Source organism: Rutilus rutilus, assembly GCF_951802725.1.
Source record: "Rutilus rutilus genome assembly, chromosome: 15".
NCBI lineage: Eukaryota > Metazoa > Chordata > Actinopteri > Cypriniformes > Leuciscidae > Rutilus > Rutilus rutilus.
In genome coordinates, this window is record NC_140220.1 from 7,873,081 (window position 1) to 7,893,371 (window position 20,291).

Sequence of the window (20,291 nt, forward strand, 5' to 3'; positions counted from 1 at the left end):
CAAACTTTTCACCCCTCCACTCCAACCACTATCTATATTCTGGTATGTAAGACACAGTTTTCAGAAAACCTTTTTTTTTTATATGTAGAATTTTTTTAATTATTTTTAAAATATCTATCTATCTATCTATCTATCTATCTATCTATCTATCTATCTATCTATCTATCTATCTGTCTTTCTATCTATCTATCTATCTATCTGTCTTTCTATCTATCTATCTATCTATCTATCTATCTATCTATCTATCTATCTATCTATCTATCTATCTATCTATCTATCTATCTATCTGTCTTTCTATCTATCTATCTATCTATCTATCTATCTATCTATCTATCTATCTATCTATCTATCTATCTAATTTTCCCAAATGTACCTTTTTTTTTTTAATTGACAGTGTTAGAAGGGCAAGTAGAAATACTACTGGCCAAACTTTTTTTCATTAAATTGGAAATTTTGCCTTGGCAACTAACTAAAATAAAACGTCTAAGTTTTATTAAAAAAAAGGATTTTATTTTAAAATTTCTAAATCGAAATAAAAATAAATTAAAGCAAAATTTGAAATATTTAAAATCAAAACTATAATAGTATATAAATAATACTATATATAACACAATGTAATCTGGAACGTCCCTTAAACATGTATTTAAAAAAAAAAAGAATGTCTGCATATTTGTATGGTTTGTGCTGTAAACAGAAGGATAATTTACTCTACCACTGTCTCCAGCAGAGGGCGCTATTAACCATTTAACCAAGACATTTCTTCAATGGCATCATAAAAACAATTCAGCATCCGCTTTACTGTAGACACAACTAGAGCACCCCGCATATTTTTCTCATCTTCGTATTCCCTGTCAAAAACATTGCAAACTGACCTGTGGGAGTTCTGCTTCCTGCCGTAGCCGCTCTCGCTGCTGCTGTTCCTGTTGCCACGAGCCGCCACATCCCTCTGGTCCCGGCCGGTACTCCATCTGCTCACTCAGCCACATCTGCGTCCGCACGGCCGGCTGGATGGGCGACCCCCCCACGGCCTGGTGCCTGAGCGTGGGACCTCTCTGCCCGGGCCCGGCCAGGCTGATCGTGGGGGTCTTGCTCTCCGGTAAGGCACTGTAGGAGAGGTCTAACGTGCTGGGCTTGAGCGGAGACGAGCAAGACGAGTCTGTTTTACCTAGGGTGTTACTGCTGCCCAGGTCATACTTCGTAAAGTCAGAGTTGGTGGTAAGTTTGTGCAGGCTCTCGGAGAGGAAGCCGTCTGAATAAAGAGGGTCCTGTCGGTAGCCATAGAGCACGCCTCGATCCAGGGATCCGTGAGGGTCCGTGCGGTACGACGGTCTCCCGGAAGGGCTGGTCTTTTCCTGGCCGGTGAGACGGGTGAGGGAGGACCAGCGGCGCACTGGCCGGGGGTCTTTCATGTCCAGGGGGCTGTCGAGGGGAGAGGGGAGCTGGCAGCTGCTCCAGGGGCTGGTGGGGGCAGAGGGAGCGCTGAGTTTGGAGCTGGACGGAGATGGCATGACGTGGGCCGTGGGGATGGGACCCTGCGAGCGCAGATGCTGGAAGGACAACGTGCCGCTGGAGCTGGAGTGGTCTGGAGACAGAGAGAAAGAGAGATTAAATGTAGACATTTTCAGGCTTATCTGTAGTGTGAATGTAGTGTCATGAGTGTCTGAGTGTCACTGCTTTGCTATCAGTAGGATGACAGATAACTGGCTAGTTATGGATGAAAAAGAGTGACCCCTAAGTCATTAATTATGCTGACTTTATTTATTAATTACCCTTCCCACCTCCCTTGGTAACAAGCTTTACAAAACATCCCATAAAAACTAACCACAGATTTCCCTGAACAATATAAAAACATTAAATAAAATGATTGTTATAAATAAGTGTTAATTATGACTGGATATTATACTTATTTACTATATTTTAAAGAAAACAAACAAATAAACAACAGTGTTATTAATAAGTATTAAAAATGATAGGATATTATTCTTGTGTGGACTGGACTGAAAAAAGTGTTAAAAAAAGAGTGATATATTATTCTTGTGTGCACTGGACTGAATGGAAGGACTGACAATGCAAAGCATTTTTATTTGCTATTGAAAACAATGTTAAATTAAGCAGTAATGTGAATAAAAACGGCAAATACTGTGAATCAGAGACAAATGCAGTCAAATGGAGAGGCAAATACTTCTCACAGTCAACTGAAAAGTGATTAGAAGTGATCACATTAGGGGAAGTGAACTGTTTTTAACATCCTTGCCCGAAAGGGATTACAGAGAAAAGTTTAGAGTGACACACGCCTCTGATGATGACCTAATACTGACCCTGCCCAGAGTCCTCCAATATCCCATCATGCACTAGGGCTTTCCCCCGATCACATAGCCTCTCTTTCATCCTTTAAAAACGGACCACAAACACTGCAAGGCAACACGTCATGGTAAACAGTGACTGAACTCATCTGACTGTGAGTCACTGGAGGAGAATAACACACACACACACACACACTCTGCTCCAAGCTGAACGCATCCTTAAATCTACCCACAGAAGAGCACCAAACTTCGAAAGTAATATATATTGTTGCTTAAGCAAATTACTAAAGTTAAATTTGTAAGGGTTGCACAAATATGGCTGATGCAACTAGAAAATAATTACAATCATTTAAAAATTATTATTTTATAAATCTTTTTTTTCATTATTTTATAGGTCCAACAATAGTCGATGGAGGGATTTAACAGTTTATGACATTTTTAAATATGTCATGGAATGTTGCAATAGATAAAAGTACATTGAAATGTAATAATACATAAAATAGGTGTGAAATTTATATATTCGAAAAATATAAAATAAAAAGTCATGTGAAATACAAAATAAAATACCTTGAAGTAAAATGTAGTGGACAGACAACATAAAGGAAATCAATATATCATGAAACGTTGCAATCAATAAATAAGCATAATGAAAAGCCTGTACAAATAAACAAACACGGCATGAGATGTATTTATGCATTTATTAAATGTATTACATTTTATAGTACTTTTATTTATTTATTGCAACATTCCATGAAGTATTTAATAATTTCAACATATATTTATTTAATTGAGTTAGTTTGTTAAATCCCTCAATAATAGTCAACATGACAGCATATATTATAAATCTACACTGGTTTTAAATAAAATATATACATAAATACATATTCCTGATTTTAATAAAACCAGTTCATTTTAAGATGTTACAATGTTAGGTTACCTGACAAACTTTCTTTAATTTTTCTTTTTCTTTTTTCCAATGTAAATAAACCAGGTAATAATGAAGCAAACTACAACAGAAAATGACAGGAAATGTGAACGCTCACATTAGTCCAAACTGAAGTAAAAATACTTCGAAATCGAAAACAAGCCAGAGGCAAAACAAACCAATGGAGGTCTTGCTTTGACATGTTCATGAAGCCAAGGATAGCATGTGAAGTGTGTGTACTGCAGTATGAGCAGTCATGGCCAGGGTGAAGTGCTCTGACAATCACAGTGAGACGAGCTGACAGGCTTTATCACCGTGTCATGAGGACATTCAGATGAAGAAGCTCAGCTGTCTGTGATCCTCTCATCACATCAGTGCTGTCATGTGTGACCTGACCACTGCCTCGGACACTTCGCTTACACTTACACATATAAGCATTCAAGCTTCTTCAAAGCTTATACGCTAATATAAAACAGGACGAGTCACATTGTCAATATTCATTCATTGAATTCTATATTAATGTGCTGTTGCTACATCGTTTGGCAATCGTAATCTGCCTACTACTGGGCTAAGAATATTTTATAGTGATTATTATTATCATTAATTATAAAAAATTGTGTTAATAGTAAAAACAATAATAAAAATATTATTAGGATAGAAGTAATAATAATAAAACTAAATTATAAAATTATACAAATTATTATGACAACACTTCACTTAAAGCAATTATGTACAATCAATGCATTATAAAGGTATTCATAATGTATGTTATAATGCATTACATATTTTCATAAATAATTGTAACCAAAGTTAAAATGAGTCATTGTTACATCTGAAATTGTTTGTTTATTTTGTCTTTTAATACAATATACTTTCTAAAGGTGTAACGATGAATATATAGGCCTAAGTATTATAACTGGTTAGAGACCATACAATGCATTATAAGGTGCATTAAAAGGCATAATTAATGCATCAAAAATACTTTTATAATGGATTATATATAAACATTATAAATCAAGGCGTTAAGAAAAGTGTTATCATAATATTGATTCAAATTAAAACATAATTCTTTATTAAACACTGGTGTATTTTCTCTTCTTTTAAAAAAATTAAATCACTTTGTCTGCTATTTTTTCCATCCACACACCAACTACTAACTTTCTGTGTTAGTTACGAAAGCCACTTGAAAAATTGACCTGTAAATCACGAAGTTGTGTTAGAGACACCTGAATGGTTTTCCGTGATCATATCAAAGAATACAGATATCAATATTACGTTATAATCAGTCTTCTTGACTAACCTCTAAGGCTAAAGTAAACTGGCGCTCAGCTCTCCAGAGGTCTGAATAATGCGGATCTTTGTTGGCAGAACTTGGCACGAGAGTGTCTGCCGACACAAGACCAGCTGGACACAGAGAAGAACTGAGACGGCACATTCCACGGAAGAGTCAGTGTAGTGTACGCACAATACAGTATTGAATACTGCCAAACAGCACAAAAAAACTAAACAAAAAAATTACAGGGAATTACCTTGTTTTCCAGATAACGGCGAGACTACTCTCACTTTTACTTCTCGTGCAACAACCGTGTTCACTACTATGCAAAAGGATAACTTGTGTTTCTGACAACCCGTTCACAAAATGTCACCTGAGATTGATGTTGAAACCAGGTTTAAATGGGGATTTTGAGGCTTTCTGAACTTGAGCATAATCTTGGTCCTTGTTTGGTCTTCAAATTGTCATTTTCAATGTTAAATGAAAAAGCGGAGACCATAAAAAAAGTAGCCTACACTTTTATGGCACAGTTTCATTACTTTTTCACCATCTCTTGGGAAAGGTCAAAGGAAATGAAAAGCAAAACAAGAAGTGAAAATACTCATGCAATGTATATTTACTCCAATATGAAACCATGACAAACTGCAAGAGTACAGCAAAGACACTTTTCTGGGGCCAGTTGCATAATGTTTAACACAACTGCTAAGTTAAGACTGTCTTATAAGTAGTCTGACCAACTAGCAAAAAAGTTAGAACTAATCAGTCTTACTTTTTGGATTCAAATTAGGCCAATCTACATTTTATCTACATTTATGACCAGTCTTAAAAAAAGAGAAAAAAAAAAGAGAGATGACTAACTTGTAGTACTTAGAAGTTTATCCTGGTTTAGCATTAAACGCAAAGAAACAAATGAAGTTTCTTACATTGTCTGCTGATTTCTGAAGGAGCAAATGAGGTGACAGATTAATTTTTACATCTTTAAGAGGTTTATGTGTAAAACACACATACAGCTCTTTAAAACGGAAGAGAACAACATAAGCCCAACATAATGAAGTGTATTCTATGCCATACCATGATTTCACACTGAAAACTTGTGTTTTCGATATGACATCCTTATATAGTTAAATGGTCTCCAAACCCTCCTTGCATTTGGAGTGCCGTGCCATTCCAGAAAGGTTGGACTAAGCCGCCCAGAATAACCTCATCTGGTTCTACTTTACACTGGGGTGGAGGAGAGCGAGACAGAGGAAACCAGGACTGCTGAAGCCTCGAGCTACGGGTGCTCCATTCCCAGAATTCCCAGCAGAGGGGGGACAACCCACTGACAAGCGTCGGCTATCTATCAGTGCTGAATAAATGTGACAACTAGGTTTGAGAACAGTCTATACAAACTGATTAGAATGGTACAAATGGTGTCAGATTAAAAAGATTTCAATTCAGTTTGGTGTTGAAGCTCATTCTTCACATTGAATCATTTAGCAGACGCTTTTATCCAAAGCGACTTACAAATGAGGAGACCAATAGAAGCAGTTAAACTAACAATAGGATAACAATATGTAAGTGCTGTGACCCTTCCCAGTTTAGTCTAACGCAGTTATTGTGATTTCATGATTTCAGGAAACATTTGACGGGTCAACGTCTCCCAGGGGCTGAATCGATGCGTTTAGATCGATGAACATACTCTTTGCACTTTCATGTGATTTGGGTTTCTTGCCGTGTTTCTGTCACATGCTCCGTGATAAACGCGTGCCGTGTGTGTTTGTATCTGTAGGATTTTGAAATGTGGGTCACTGAAATCTACAAAGCTCTTCCTCCTACTGAGATCAAGCCATTTATAAATCAAAAACTATTTTTTTCTTACAATACCGCCTGCACTTCCTCCTGCATGTTTTCTTACCTGACTGACAGTGTTTGACAGATTTCTTTCATAAGGAAGAGGAAGAAAATGTGGCATGATGGATGGATGGATAGATAGATGAGAGTCAAAGATTCCAGACTTTGCAGTGTGAAATGCCAAAAACACAAACACAGCATCCAAACACTCTTATATCACATCACCACAATAACTGTCAGAAAACACCAGCAATCTGTGTCCAAAGTGTCTTCAAGCTAAACCATCTTCCTGCGCCAGAGTAAGCAGAGGCGTTTTGTTATTGCAGCCGCCCTCTCAACCCCTAACAGCTGGTCACAGCTGGAACACGCGTTTATTTTTATTTAGCAATAAGAAAAAAGTGATGGCTAACAAGTGAATGTTCTCAGAATGGTTATGTAACGGCACAAAGGCAACTTTGAGTGGTAAAGCTAAAAAAAGATGAAAATCAGCACGACAGATCAATGAGAATGAGATCAATGCATTTTTCACAGGATGTTCTTCATATTCTCCACTGGAGAATATTGTGATGAAATTATAATTGTGGTCATCAATGAATCATTGTTTTGAAGCATTGTTTTTCAACACATCGGTTCTCGAATAATTAATTTGATTCTGGCTGCAACTTAATGACTCAATTATTCAGTTGCAGAGACTCACAGCTCACTGAAAAGGAAAAATATCAATAGCAGGTTAAATTCTGGTCTGTACATCACACAGTTCTATTTTATGACTTTAGAAGACTTGAAATATACTGTGCATGAGTCATATAGACCATGTTTCATGATACAATAACAGTGCTGTTGCTCATTATGGTCATATATGCACAACATTAATGAGCAATTGTACATGGTTAAGGCCCAGGGTAAGCGAACATGTGAGTACTCCATATCTAGTGTATCACAACACAATCTGACGTCACTTGTCAAGCGCGTGCCTTCTGCTTGTGGACTTGATAGTCTTAGCACATTAGCACATATTTAGCAACTGCTCTTAGGTTTCACTGCCACATCCATAACCATTAGCCTGGCGCCAAAAAGACGGTTGCTGGGGACCAACATGGAACTCATGGGCCATTCTCGTAAGGGCCTCGGGCCAAGACAGGTCTAATAAAAGATTAGGCTCATTAAAGAGTCAGAAGAACGTGATGGTTGCTTCTTGAAGAAGTGAGGCTGGTGACAGCAATATGAAGACAAAAAAGGCAAGTTTAAATCAGGCACAGTAAATATTACTTGTTCACAACATATAAGGGGGCACTGTATAAATCGTGACATCATCAATGTAGGTAAATTAGTCAATCACAATCACAGGTGATAGGCTCAAACACTTCACAGATTCCTATTAGATGGAACGACTGAATGATAGAATGATATAGATAGACAGATTTTTGGGTCACATGATCCATATGACTCATGAAATATTGACTGACAGAAAGACAGACAGACAGACAGACAGATAGTTAGTTAGATATACAGACAAAATTAAAGAAAGACATAACAACTGATTTAAAGATAGACAGAGAGAATGAATGATGGAATGGCAAATAAAAGGAATGGCAGTCAGAAAGAAAAAAACGATAGATAGATAGATAGATAGATAGATAGATAGATAGATAGATAGATAGATAGATAGATAGATAGATAGATAGATAGATAGATAGATAGATAGATAGATAGATAAGAAAGATAAGATAGATAGATAAGATAGGGTAGATAGATAAATAAGAAAGATAAGATAGATAAGGTAGATAAGATAGATAGATAGATAGATAGATAGATAGATAGATAAGAAAGATAAGACAGATAGACAAGATAGGATAGATAGATAAATAAGAAAGATAAGATAGATAAGGTAGATAAGGTAGATAAGATAGATAGATGATAGATAGATAAGAAAGATAAGATAGATAGATAAGATAGGATAGATAGATAGATAGATAAATAAGAAAGATAAGATAGATAAGATAAATAGATAAGAAAGATAAGATAGATAGATAAGATAGGATAGATAGATAAGGATAAGATAGATAGATAAGATAGGATAGATAGATAAGATAGATAAGAAAGATAAGATAGATAGATAGATAGATAGATAGATAGATAGATAGATAGATAGATAAGATAGATAAGATAGGATAGATAGATTAGATAGATAAGAAAGATAGATAGATAAGATAGATAGATAAGATAGAAATATAAGATAGATAGATAAGATAGGATAGATAGATAGATAGATAAGATAGATAGATAAGAAAGATAAGATAGATAGATAGATAGATAGATAGATATATAGATAGATAGGATATATAAGATAGATAGATAGATAGATAAATAAGAAAGATAAGATAGATAAGATAGATAGATAGATAGATAGATAGATAGATAGATAGATAGGATAGATATATAGATAGATAGGATATATAAGATAGATAGATAGATAGATAAATAAGAAAGATAAGATAGATTAGATAGATAGATAGATAGATAGATAGATAGATAGATAGATAGATAGATAGATAGATAGATAGATAGATAGATAGATAGATAGATAGATAGATAGATAGATAGATAGGACTAATGTCTGTGTTTGGAAACTCATAGGAGATGTCCTTCCTCAGCCAAGGCTCTAGAAAACTCTTCCTGACGTGCCAGTTCTGTCAGCAGTCAGTATTTCCGTCTCGCTGTTGCATCACCAGCTGCTCAGAATTCCACAGTGACACAAGAGGAGTTGATGTAACGGCTCCGAGAGGAGGTCACGGCCAAGCCTCCAGAAACATGAGCGGCACACTGCAGCAATGGCGCTACGTGTCATATGAGCTTAACTGCTCTAGACAGCCAATTACTGATATAAACCCCTCCAATTCTGGAATCTGTATTCGATTTAAAGTGCTAGATCATCTAAATAGGAAAATTCTGTCATCATATACTCTCCCTCATGTTTATGTACGATTTTCTTTCTTTCACGGAACACAAAACATTCACACTGCAAACACATTTGCTCTTCTTTCATACACTAAAAGTAAATGGAGACCAAAGGCTGTATACTAGCTTGATAACATTGCTGATGGTAACCAGACAGACAGATGGCACTGTGTAATCTCCTCCAGCCATTAGAATTAATGCAATACATAGTAAGGATGGTCACAATGAGTGTCAGCCGGGGTGGACCAGGAGTGCTAAGCTGAAAAAAACACAAGCCTCAGCAGAGTTTAATGAGGGCCGAGATGACGCGAAGTGTGTTTTCAAACTGGTGAAGCTAATTATCAGCTCGGGGAATAGAAATGCTGAGCCATTACAAGGTGTCGTGTGCATGTATTTGTGCGTACTCGAGGGAACCTGGAATGCTAACATGCGGCTTGATCTCGTTATGAAAAGAAATGCCGAATGTGCAAAGTCACAAACTACTGTAATACAGGGCTTGACGAATACTTTTTTCCCAAGGAGCACATGGGCTCCTGATTTGCAAAACTTTAGAACTTCAGGGGCGCAATGAAAATGTATCAAATAATTCGTTTTTCCTTAATAAATTGATGAGACATTTACAAGCAAAATTATTTAATTTATTTAAATACAAAAAGTACACAAGATTTTTATATATATATCAGCTTCAAACTTAGTTTATTTAATAATTATGGAATTATTTATATTTGAACATTGAATTAAATGCCAGATACAGTTTGTGTAAAAAAACTACAACAATAGTAATTTAATTTTGTTCTGCAAAACACAGGACTTTTAATAATAAACAGGCCCGAAATGCACAGGGACTCTTATTTTGAAATGACTTTCCTACTTCCAGCTGCTCATTCAAACATATGAGGGAGATAAATAAATAAAAAGCACTCTTATAACCATCTAAAACACATTACAATATAAACACCATAAAGCAAACATTGTCATAATTCATCAACAGTATCGTTGGTAACCAAACAGTTGATGACTTCCATAGTATTTTTTCCCCCTGGTTTGGTTACCAATATTCTTCAAAATATCTTCTTTTGTGTTCAGCAGAAGAAAGAATTGCATACAGGTTTGGAACAACTTGAGGGTGAGGAAATTATGACAGCATGTTGATTTTTGGATGAACTATCGCTTTTAATTTATTAATCACATTAAACCATATCGCAATTCCTATTTTCTGTACCCAAAATGAATGATAATTAAGTCTTTTGATATACCACTTAAGCTATTTAAGACTAACCTTAATACTATCATTTATAACCTTAAACTCAATAATAATATTAATAATAATAAGATTGGGCGTAGGGACCTACTTTTTATTCACACACATTCTCCTAAACTGTGGAGCCCCGTAATAGTGCATCATACTTACTAACTTCAAGTATTACCAGTAGAGGTTGAAGGATCACATGTCTTAACATATATCATAAAACAACATGAATGACTACAGCTCCTGTTCATCATACACGCTCTGTATTATCTCTGGTCCTCCATTTACATCCGTTAAACCGATCAATCTCCTCCTCTCATCAATTGCATAAATTATGCAATCCTTTCCTGTGTGGTTTTTCACATCCTTCCATCAGCAGCTTGTTTTAGAGCAAAGGCAGCATTATGGCTGCATTCATATTGATCTATATCCATATCCAGTAGACACATGTCTAGCTGGGCTGCCTCCTGCTCCTGTGTGATTAGTTTACCTCCTTCCTGTGAGATAAAGTATGTAATACAGTACTAGCACATGGCGGTTTCTCATTCATCATACATGTTCGTTCATTCCCTCTCTCCTTGCACAGCGTGTCCCGTTTCATTCACGAGTTTGAGGCCATGCGACTGGCACAGCCCTTTTTATACAGGGTGAAGAAGATGTCAGGACAAGACAGGCAATCAAAATAAGACAAGTATGGCTTTTCATTGTGCCACCTCAAGCTAAATTATTGATGAATATATTTAAATAAAAAGACATTAAATAAAAAAACTACATATATATTAGACATTATATTAATAATTATTTATTTAAAAAGTATATATATATATATATATATTACGACTTTTTATTCATTTAAAAGTAATTATAATTTTTTCCAGAAAAATAACAATAAATAAATGATACGTGTATATATATATATATAGTTATTTTTCTGATTTTTTTTTAATAATAATATACTTTTAAATTAATAAAAAGTCATAATATATATACTTTTTTAATAAATAATGATTAATATAATGTCTGGATATAAATATGCCAACAGCAGGATAACAGTGTTAAAAGTGCACCTTTATAGTTTAGTTAAACAATAGTAGCTTTTAAAAAGAAAACATGACGATATTTCTACAAATACCCTTAAATCAGTTCAACGGAACCATACACAAAATAAAAAAATAAAAACAACAAAACTTAAGATAAACTGATAAAAAGAGAAAATATAAGGACCTTTCAGAATGTCAGGGCTTCAACACAAGCATCATGCGCCGCTTTGACCTTCACATGAAAAACGTTGCAAATCACGGAAGAGCGATCTTACAAGGATCCCAGGAACTAACAAAAGCAAATGTGAATTTATTTTCTCTGAATGTCAAGATATGTCTTTGACGTTGGGTCGTGTACTTTTGTGCTGCAAATTGTCCGGGTTTCATTGGCTAGAGCTGAAATTAAAGAGAATTATCACACAGTTCTTTGTGACAGTTTTCACACAAACATCTCTCCAGACCTCATCCTCAAACGCACCGCAGCTGGTGCCTGATGACAGACGTCCCAGCCCTCAGGGGCCACAATAACAGAGACCTAATGCACATTTCACATTTACCACAAAAGGGCCATCATCACAGCCGTAATGGCTAACATGCGATTCCCAAACAGATGAAAGGAGGTCAATATAAAGGAAGTTCTATGTACAAGGTCCCTTTATGGCTCAGCTGTGCCAAAAAAACATATGGAACAGTTTGGGATAAAATGGTAAAATAGGATAAATAGAGAGAATAAACCAGTCTGGAGTTGAGATGAGAGAGGATTAGCCGGTGACCTCATTCATTACAAGAGAAGCCGCTCTCCTTTTCTACATTTAAAGTCTTTCATGAATTAAATTTACAATTTTTACAAACTAACAAAGCTATTTTCAGATATTTTACAAATATATACACTTACAACATTCAACAGTTTGGGGTCAGTAAGATTTGTATTGTTTTAGGAAACTTTATTCACCAAGGGTGCAATAAATTGATCAAAAGTGACGATAAAGACTTTTAATATGTTACAAAAGATTTTCCATTCGTTGATGAATCATGAATTTTTTTTATCACAGCTTCCAAAACAAATATTAGCAGCACAACTGTTTTCAATATTGAAAATAATAAGAAATATTTCTTGAGCCGCAAATCGTCATATTAGAATGATTTCTGAATGTCATCATGTGACACAGAAGACTGGAGTAATGATGGTGAAAATTCAGCTTCGCCATCATAAGAATAAATTACATTTTAAAATAGAAAACAGTCATTTTAATACTGTAATATTACTGTTTATACTTTAAAAGCATTAAAATAGATCTTACCGACCCCAAACTTTTGAACGGTAGTGTATTGAGCAGAAACGTATTTTGTCATTTCTAAGTGAAACTATGTTGACGACACAACCAGCTGTCTACTATATCTAGCACACTTGAGCTACAGCAACTACAAATGCTACATTTGCGCTGTGCTACAACTACAAATGCTGAGTTTAGTAGTGTGAAATGTGATTACACAAAAAATCAGCAAAACACACATTATATAAAATAACTGAGACCTGATCTTTCCCTTTTCAACAAATTCCACTATGGAAAAGTCAAGAGAAGCTTCGTTCCGGATATGTGGAAACTGAAAGAGTCACTTAAGTCCAAATAGTTTCCTTCCTGTGGTGGAGCACCAGATACAGTGAATTTAACATGAATCGTTCTGTATGTGTGGCCTTTGAAAGTACAGGTGAAGCTGCATATGATTGTGAATATGGGTGAAGTTACCCTGATAAAATGCACTGATGATCATTCCATGATGGTGTATCAAGTCAAAAACTGCATGTTCTACAGTTATAAAACACTATATTCAACAAGAGGTGCTAACCTACTTTTGTCAGCATGGCCGTTAGTCCATAATTAGAGAAATTACTCGGTCTCAGCGGGGAGGTTTTGCACAGGACTACATCTTGCAGTGTTTGAAGGACTGAAAGCTCTTATCTGGTTCCTCTAAGGCAAGAGGGATTATCTCATTTGCAAAGCATCAGTGGATTTCATTCTATTTTCTATATGGGTGGTGATATGACTCATGCTTAAATGCGGCACAAGTAAACAAAAGTCTTGCTTTCACATCCATGATTATGTGCAAAACTACATATCCTGAAAATCAATTAGTCTGCGTGATGTCTTTTACAATCAGTCAGCTTGATGGTCAGAAGGAAGCCCTGTAAAAATTCTAATACATTTTTTACTTGATGTGTCTTTCCTAAAAACGCACAACACAAAAGCCCAGAACATTCACTTGCGCAGACCAACAATTAAAAATATTTGGACTGACAGTACATTTCTTAAAATATATTGCTGAGGAGGGTGAATTTGTTACCAAAGCACTAATTTGATGGTGTAAAAGGGATGAATTTAGAGTTAAACTTCATCTAGTCAAACAATATTGATGGCAAAATACTGATGAATCATTTTAACCAGTAATAATGAAGAACAACAATAAAAACACATCACAGAGCTACTGGGAATCTGGCGATTAATTGTAGTCACCTATTATGGCAAAATATTCATTGAGAATTGAATTGAAGGGGTCATGAACTGCATTTTTTTAATAATATTTCCTGAGTTGCACTTATAATGTTAGTCAGATTTTTACATAAAAACTTAAGTCATAATTTAGACTTCAAAGTAAACGGCCACTGCTGTGATTGGTTAACATATTTGCATATGAAAAAAGTATTACACGTGTAACTCTTGAAATCTTTTACAACGTTTTTACTATTACAGCTGTCGAGATGAACTAGCCTAATCGTGAAAAGTGTTGATGATTATAGCATTACATTTAGATCTACTCCCGTTGCATTACGAAAGGTTGCAGCGATAAGCATTAGCCGATGACAGACATGACTGTTTAGCGCATGAATGCAGTGATCTTGTCATTGCAACTTGATTTCTGCACTCTCACAAATGCTTTTATCTTAACTAACAGTGCGAACATGATGTAAATAAGAGATTCATTGTGCAGTGTAGACAGCCAGAAAAGTGAATGATGTGTCCATGTGATATCGTCACGATCTTACATAGCTTCCTGTTTACCAGATAACTCAACAATGAACTGAAACCAATGGAACAGTCAATACTGGCTTATAACTATGGCAGAGAATGTAGGTCACCAACATGGGGAGCTTGGAGGCTTCAAAGCCGCATCATTTGTCTATTAAACAACATTATCAGCAAGATTTGGTCTCAGACATACAAAAATCCTCATTGAATATCCCAAATCACTTAGAAATACAACTATTACGAGACTAAATAGATGTGAATGCCGTTGATGTAGCATTTTTGCCAACTCATCCTTTAGCCATTTTCCAGCACCATGTGATTCCTAATACAGTTTTTTTTGGCTTATAATAACAAAACTAGTCAAACTTATTTTCAGATGGAAATCCTTACTTTCCCTTGTCCTCCATAATACGATCAAGATATGCTGGATACTATACAGATCTGTTTTCAACACAGAAAAAACGTGAGTTAGTCCGTCATGGTTGTGCGGTTATAACCCAGAGAGATTATTAATTAAAAAGGGCAGGGCAGAAGCTTCCAAGTGCGAGTGTGGCTGCACTCCAACTGTAATTAGACAGCCTCACACAGACATACTTCCAACCTTTCACACTGCTCTCATCCATAAAAAAATGAGGCGTCTGATTAACTGTCCACATACTGCACAAACTGGTTCTTCAAGTTATGGAGTTGTGATAGAAAACCCTATTTGGGTGAGATTTAATCAACGCTCAGCTTGACCCTTAATTCAGAATTGATTAAGTTGGTGTTCACATGCACAGAAAATCCTTACACCTCTGCCAAAGGGTGAAACGGTGCGTTATTTCTGGACGACCCTGCACTAGCAGGCTTTTCAACACCATTGAGCTTTTACAACACAATATGTCCGATGAGTAAATGAACATGCCAGCTGTCTCAAAGCAGACACCAGAGAACAAATACTGGAAATCAGGTAGCCCAATAGTTCAACAAAAGTTAAACAATCTGCAAGCTTTCTTAAAACAAAAAAAACAAAAAAAAAAACACGGTTGTTAGGCATTACTCCAGACATTGTACTTCTTAAAAAGACATTTCACATCATGGCCACATTACTAACTCGGGTAAGAGGATTATCTCTTTTGCAAAGCATCAGTGGATTTCATTCTATTTTCTATATGGTTGGTGATATGACTCATGTTTCAATGGGGCACAAGTTGTGCAAAATTACATATCCTGAAAATCAATTAGTCTGCGTGCTGTCTGAACAATTAGGCCTGGTCAGCTTGTTGGTCATAAGGAAGCCCTGTAAAAATTGTACAGACATTGTACTTCTTAAAAAGACATTTCACATCATGGCCACATTACTACCTTGAGTGAGTATTAATTATCAATAATAGTCATCAGTAATCAGTCAGTTTTTCCTTAAAGTGCCCCATTATACTATTTTAAAGGTTCCTAGTTTTGTTTTGGAGGTCTCCTACAACAGGTTTACATTCATCCAAGGTCAAAAAACACTTTAATTTTCTCATAATATACATTGCACATCAAATAATTTCTCAAAGAGTCTGAAACGATTTGTTTGAAGATTCGGTCTCTCTAAACCCCTTCTTTCTGAGAGCCTACTCTTCTCTGATTGGTCAGATGGCCCAGTCTGTTGTGATTGGTCAACCACTTACAGCGCGTGTTGGAAATGAAATGCCCATTACCATATCTGAATTTCAGCTCCGGAGGCTTCCTAAAGCTCAGCGACTGTACACACAACAAAGACAGTAACGAATAACGATTGCCTCGATTTTATATATGATTGAAATAATTAATTGTACATTACAATTGTAAGTATACATCATAATAGCATAGTATACATCATAAGGACCAAACCTTATATTGTGTATTTAGAGGTCTGGCTATGTGAGGCCAAGTGCTATCCAGTATGAAACTTCCAAAAAACAAAACAAAACAAAAAAACATCTTACCAGGACTACTCAAAGAAGTCCAAGCTATTCAAAGAATGGCTAGCCAAAGCTGAGAAGTACAATCCTTACAAAGCTTATATATTTAAAGAGGGTGAGGACTCTTAGCGAAAGGCTGTCTTTAGTAGCAGTATTTGGCTGGACTGTTACTGATATAAAAAGTGATTGTTTTTGGCTTTGGAGGATGTGCTATTAGGCTAACTGCCATGAAGCAATGCACACCCAATGCATATCTGCAAGGCAAATGAACAAATTCGTCTTGCATGCATCAGCTGATATAAGCAATTAACAAATTTAATAAAGTCTACCATATACCTCATTAGATATTCATGGTTGGAAATACCTCATACATTTACAAACGCCCAAAAATCTAGCAGTTACTTGAGCAAAATGGTTTTGGCTCTCATGTAAACTAAGAAGAGAATGTTAATTTAGTGTTGTGTCAAACTCATTCCTCATTCAGGGTCTGAGCCATCATTAGAGCGATGAGTTCGGAGCAGCTGGCATGTAAAAATGATTCGGGGTGGGGCTATGTATGGGGTATAAGGCGCAGAAGGCCATGAGCAAACAATACCCCCCTTAATCATCCTAACTGCATTACCCAACTCTGTCAAGCGCTAATCCCAACTGGCTAATCAGACAATGCCAGGAGCTAATCTAGCCCAAATCTAATAGAGAGTAACATTTTGACCTGGAATTCCCTTGGGACTAGGATGTTCGGAGAAGATCAGACAGATTTGAAGAGAGAGATTTGGTTAATACCAATGGATTGATAATATTTTTTTAAACAGACTAGCAACTTAAAATGGCAAATGTAAGATCGTTTACCAGTTTTTGAAACTGATAAAGATCATTAATTTGTCAAAAATGACCAACTGTCAACGTAAATACGATGTACAATCACATCTCCAACCAACCACAGACAAACCGAGACCCATGTGAAAACCGACAATAAAGTAACCATATTACTAGGGATGGTCCCAAAGCTGAATGCTTCACACTCCTTTGCAGGCTCCGCTTCACACTAGTGGTGGGAGAAAAAATCGATCCATCGATGCATCGCGATTCTCTCTCCAACGATTCTGGATCGATTCTGAGAATTTCAGAATCGATTCTGAGCTTAGTTTATAACCAGATGTGCGATGACGCAGAGTTTGCTTTAGAAACACCCGTCTTCTGCTTGCCAACAATTCCCCACACACGTACCTTCAGTAAAATAATATTTAATAAAGTTCGGAAAGGTTGAAACGAATTAAAAGGACATTCACAGGCTTCATTGTACAGGATGCGCTGTGAGAGACGCGCACGCGCTCTGTTTGATGTTACACTTGAAGTGTGCTGTCTCGCACGTCGATATTCTCCTTAAAAATGCTCTACGAAGTCATCGTTTATGTGGTTTGGAGTGCAGTGGACTTATATATTTAAAATATGAACCTCGCTAACAGAAGGCTGCTTTCAGTTTCAAATGCTGATGCGCGCTTTGTTTGTGTTGACTGCTCGCGCATGCGGCTGTGCGACTCCGTGTAAGTGGTTTAATATACTTGTGCAAAATGAACGTAAACACAGCAAGTTAAGGGATTAAACGGTGAGGACAAACCACATTACTACTTGTATTTAAAAAGAGATCCGAGCGTGAATGCAGCTAAATAGATATCTAAGATATCTCAGTCTAATAAGATGTCAAAGTAAAAAACAAAAGTATGATGAAAATAAATCACTCACAGTTCTTGAATGGAAAATGTTCAGATAATCTTAAATACTGAAAGCACTCTTCTGTTTCTTTGTCATTTGTTTCTATGCTTCTCTTTATTATTTGCTATTTATATGGTTTGAAGTTATATTAGTTTAAAATTCTTAAACTGTTTTAATGTTTTATTTATTTTATTTGTAATTATAAAAAAATAGACTACTTAATTACTTATGTAAACTAATGAATTAATGGGGGGGGGGGGGGGGGGGGGGGGGGGGGGCTAGATAAAGGTAGATATCGTTCTGGAATCGGATCGTGACTCCCAGAATCGGAATCGGATCGGATCGTGAGATGACTGAAGATTCCCACCTCTACTTCACACACGCATTTGATTTGGCACATACTAATAATACTGAATAATAATATATATCTATTTTCCAACTTTATTTTACATAAAGATTGCTATAAAAAAAGAATAAATCATTTTTATGAAACACATAATGCATCTTTGCTATGCTGAAACTATAAATGTAATAGAGCTACATCTAAAAACATGACGTTTATTGAGTTTTGACACGATTGTTCCTGGTGCCCACCACAGCAATTTACAACGTGTTTTACAGCGTTGAGCAATGTAGCTAATCACAGACATATCTGTTGATTTCTTGAATCCATTGGCCAATCAGAGGTGTTTAAGTTAATCATAATCCAATCATCGCTTAAAACGCAGGAGTTTTTGTCCAGTGCTGAACTCCGTGTGCTTGCGAATCCTCTCATTATAACAAAAAGTGTAGACAAGATGTAAATAAGAAGATTAAATAAGAGATTCAATGTGCAGTGTAGACAACTTGATTATAATGGAAGTTTGTGAGATCGCGATGAACTGAGATGAGTGACATCTAACCTAACCTAACCTAACCCTAACTCTTTGCACATTTTTTAGGCTATATAGAATTTGAATAAAAGTTTCGCTCTTCACGTTGCTGTGGACTAATGGCCACTTACACAGCAGCAAAGTGAGATAGATGGATAGATAGACAGACATTCTTAAAAACAATGCAAACTCACAGCGATCACAAATACACTGGAATGCACGTCACTTTGTTGAGATTGCTCCTTGTGTATTTCTGGATGCTTCAGTGGCATCCAAGGCATCCTTTCCAGCTAGTCTTAGGGCACCTCTGTGTTTATTCTTGGCTGATAAGTCATGCGATTCGGGTTTCCTTTCGACACAGCTGATCCTCACACGGAAAGATGACACCTACCGTCCTAAACTACATTGCGTAAGTGCTCCATGGAAATGCATGTGCCAGGAGTGCCTGGCAAACATTCAAGGACAAATATGTTAAGGACCCAGGACAGAAGACTTTCATCCGATTACTGACAAATAATCATTTCTCAGACAGATCGGAAGTATGGCAAGTGGGGCAATAAATGTGATTCTGGTCTAGTTAAGTCCAGCTTGTCATTACCTTATCATTAATCCCATGCAAGAGTTGTTGAAACAAGAATGAAGCTTCCGATAGGAGCCATCAACCCCCCAGGAGTAATTATGAAGCCGCTGCCCATAATAAGGTATAATTAGTGACTCAGGTCATGAGGCGTCCTGGTTCAAGACAAAAGGAATTTCCTGTGCCTTGTTTTAGGTCATCCACCGGCAGCTCATTTGGAGAGAGGGAATTCTGATTCTCAAGGTGGATGAAAGTAGGTAAATTAATCTTCAAGAGGACACATCTCTGGCACGATTCTCAAGGTTAAACATGTGTCACAGGAAAGCCTGACACTATAGACTAGTGAAGACGTCTTACAAGGAAAACTTACTCTGTCATGAGACCTTCAGAGGGCCAAAGGGTAAGATCACAAATGATAACTGTTGAGCAACCTCAAGACTTAACAACTTCACTCAGACCGGTTACAATTATTTTATTAGATCTACAAAATTACTTTCGATATGTTTGTAGACAGATACACTAATTAGGGATGCACCGAATATTCGGCCACCGAAAATTTTCGGGCGAAAATGGCCCAAAAGTGCATTTTCGGTTTTC

General features: G+C 36.4%; 1 protein-coding gene across 2 annotated transcripts in view; it reads right to left on the reverse strand.

The window, feature by feature from the left end:
- Positions 1-20,291, reverse strand: part of cep85l (centrosomal protein 85L) — a 66,058-nt gene that overhangs the window by 30,376 nt on the left and 15,391 nt on the right. For both annotated transcript variants that reach the window (XM_084433026.1, XM_084433025.1), the window contains exon 3: positions 873-1,582. In XM_084433026.1, the coding sequence (XP_084289152.1) occupies positions 873-1,582 (710 nt within the window). The remainder of the gene's footprint in view (positions 1-872; positions 1,583-20,291) is intronic.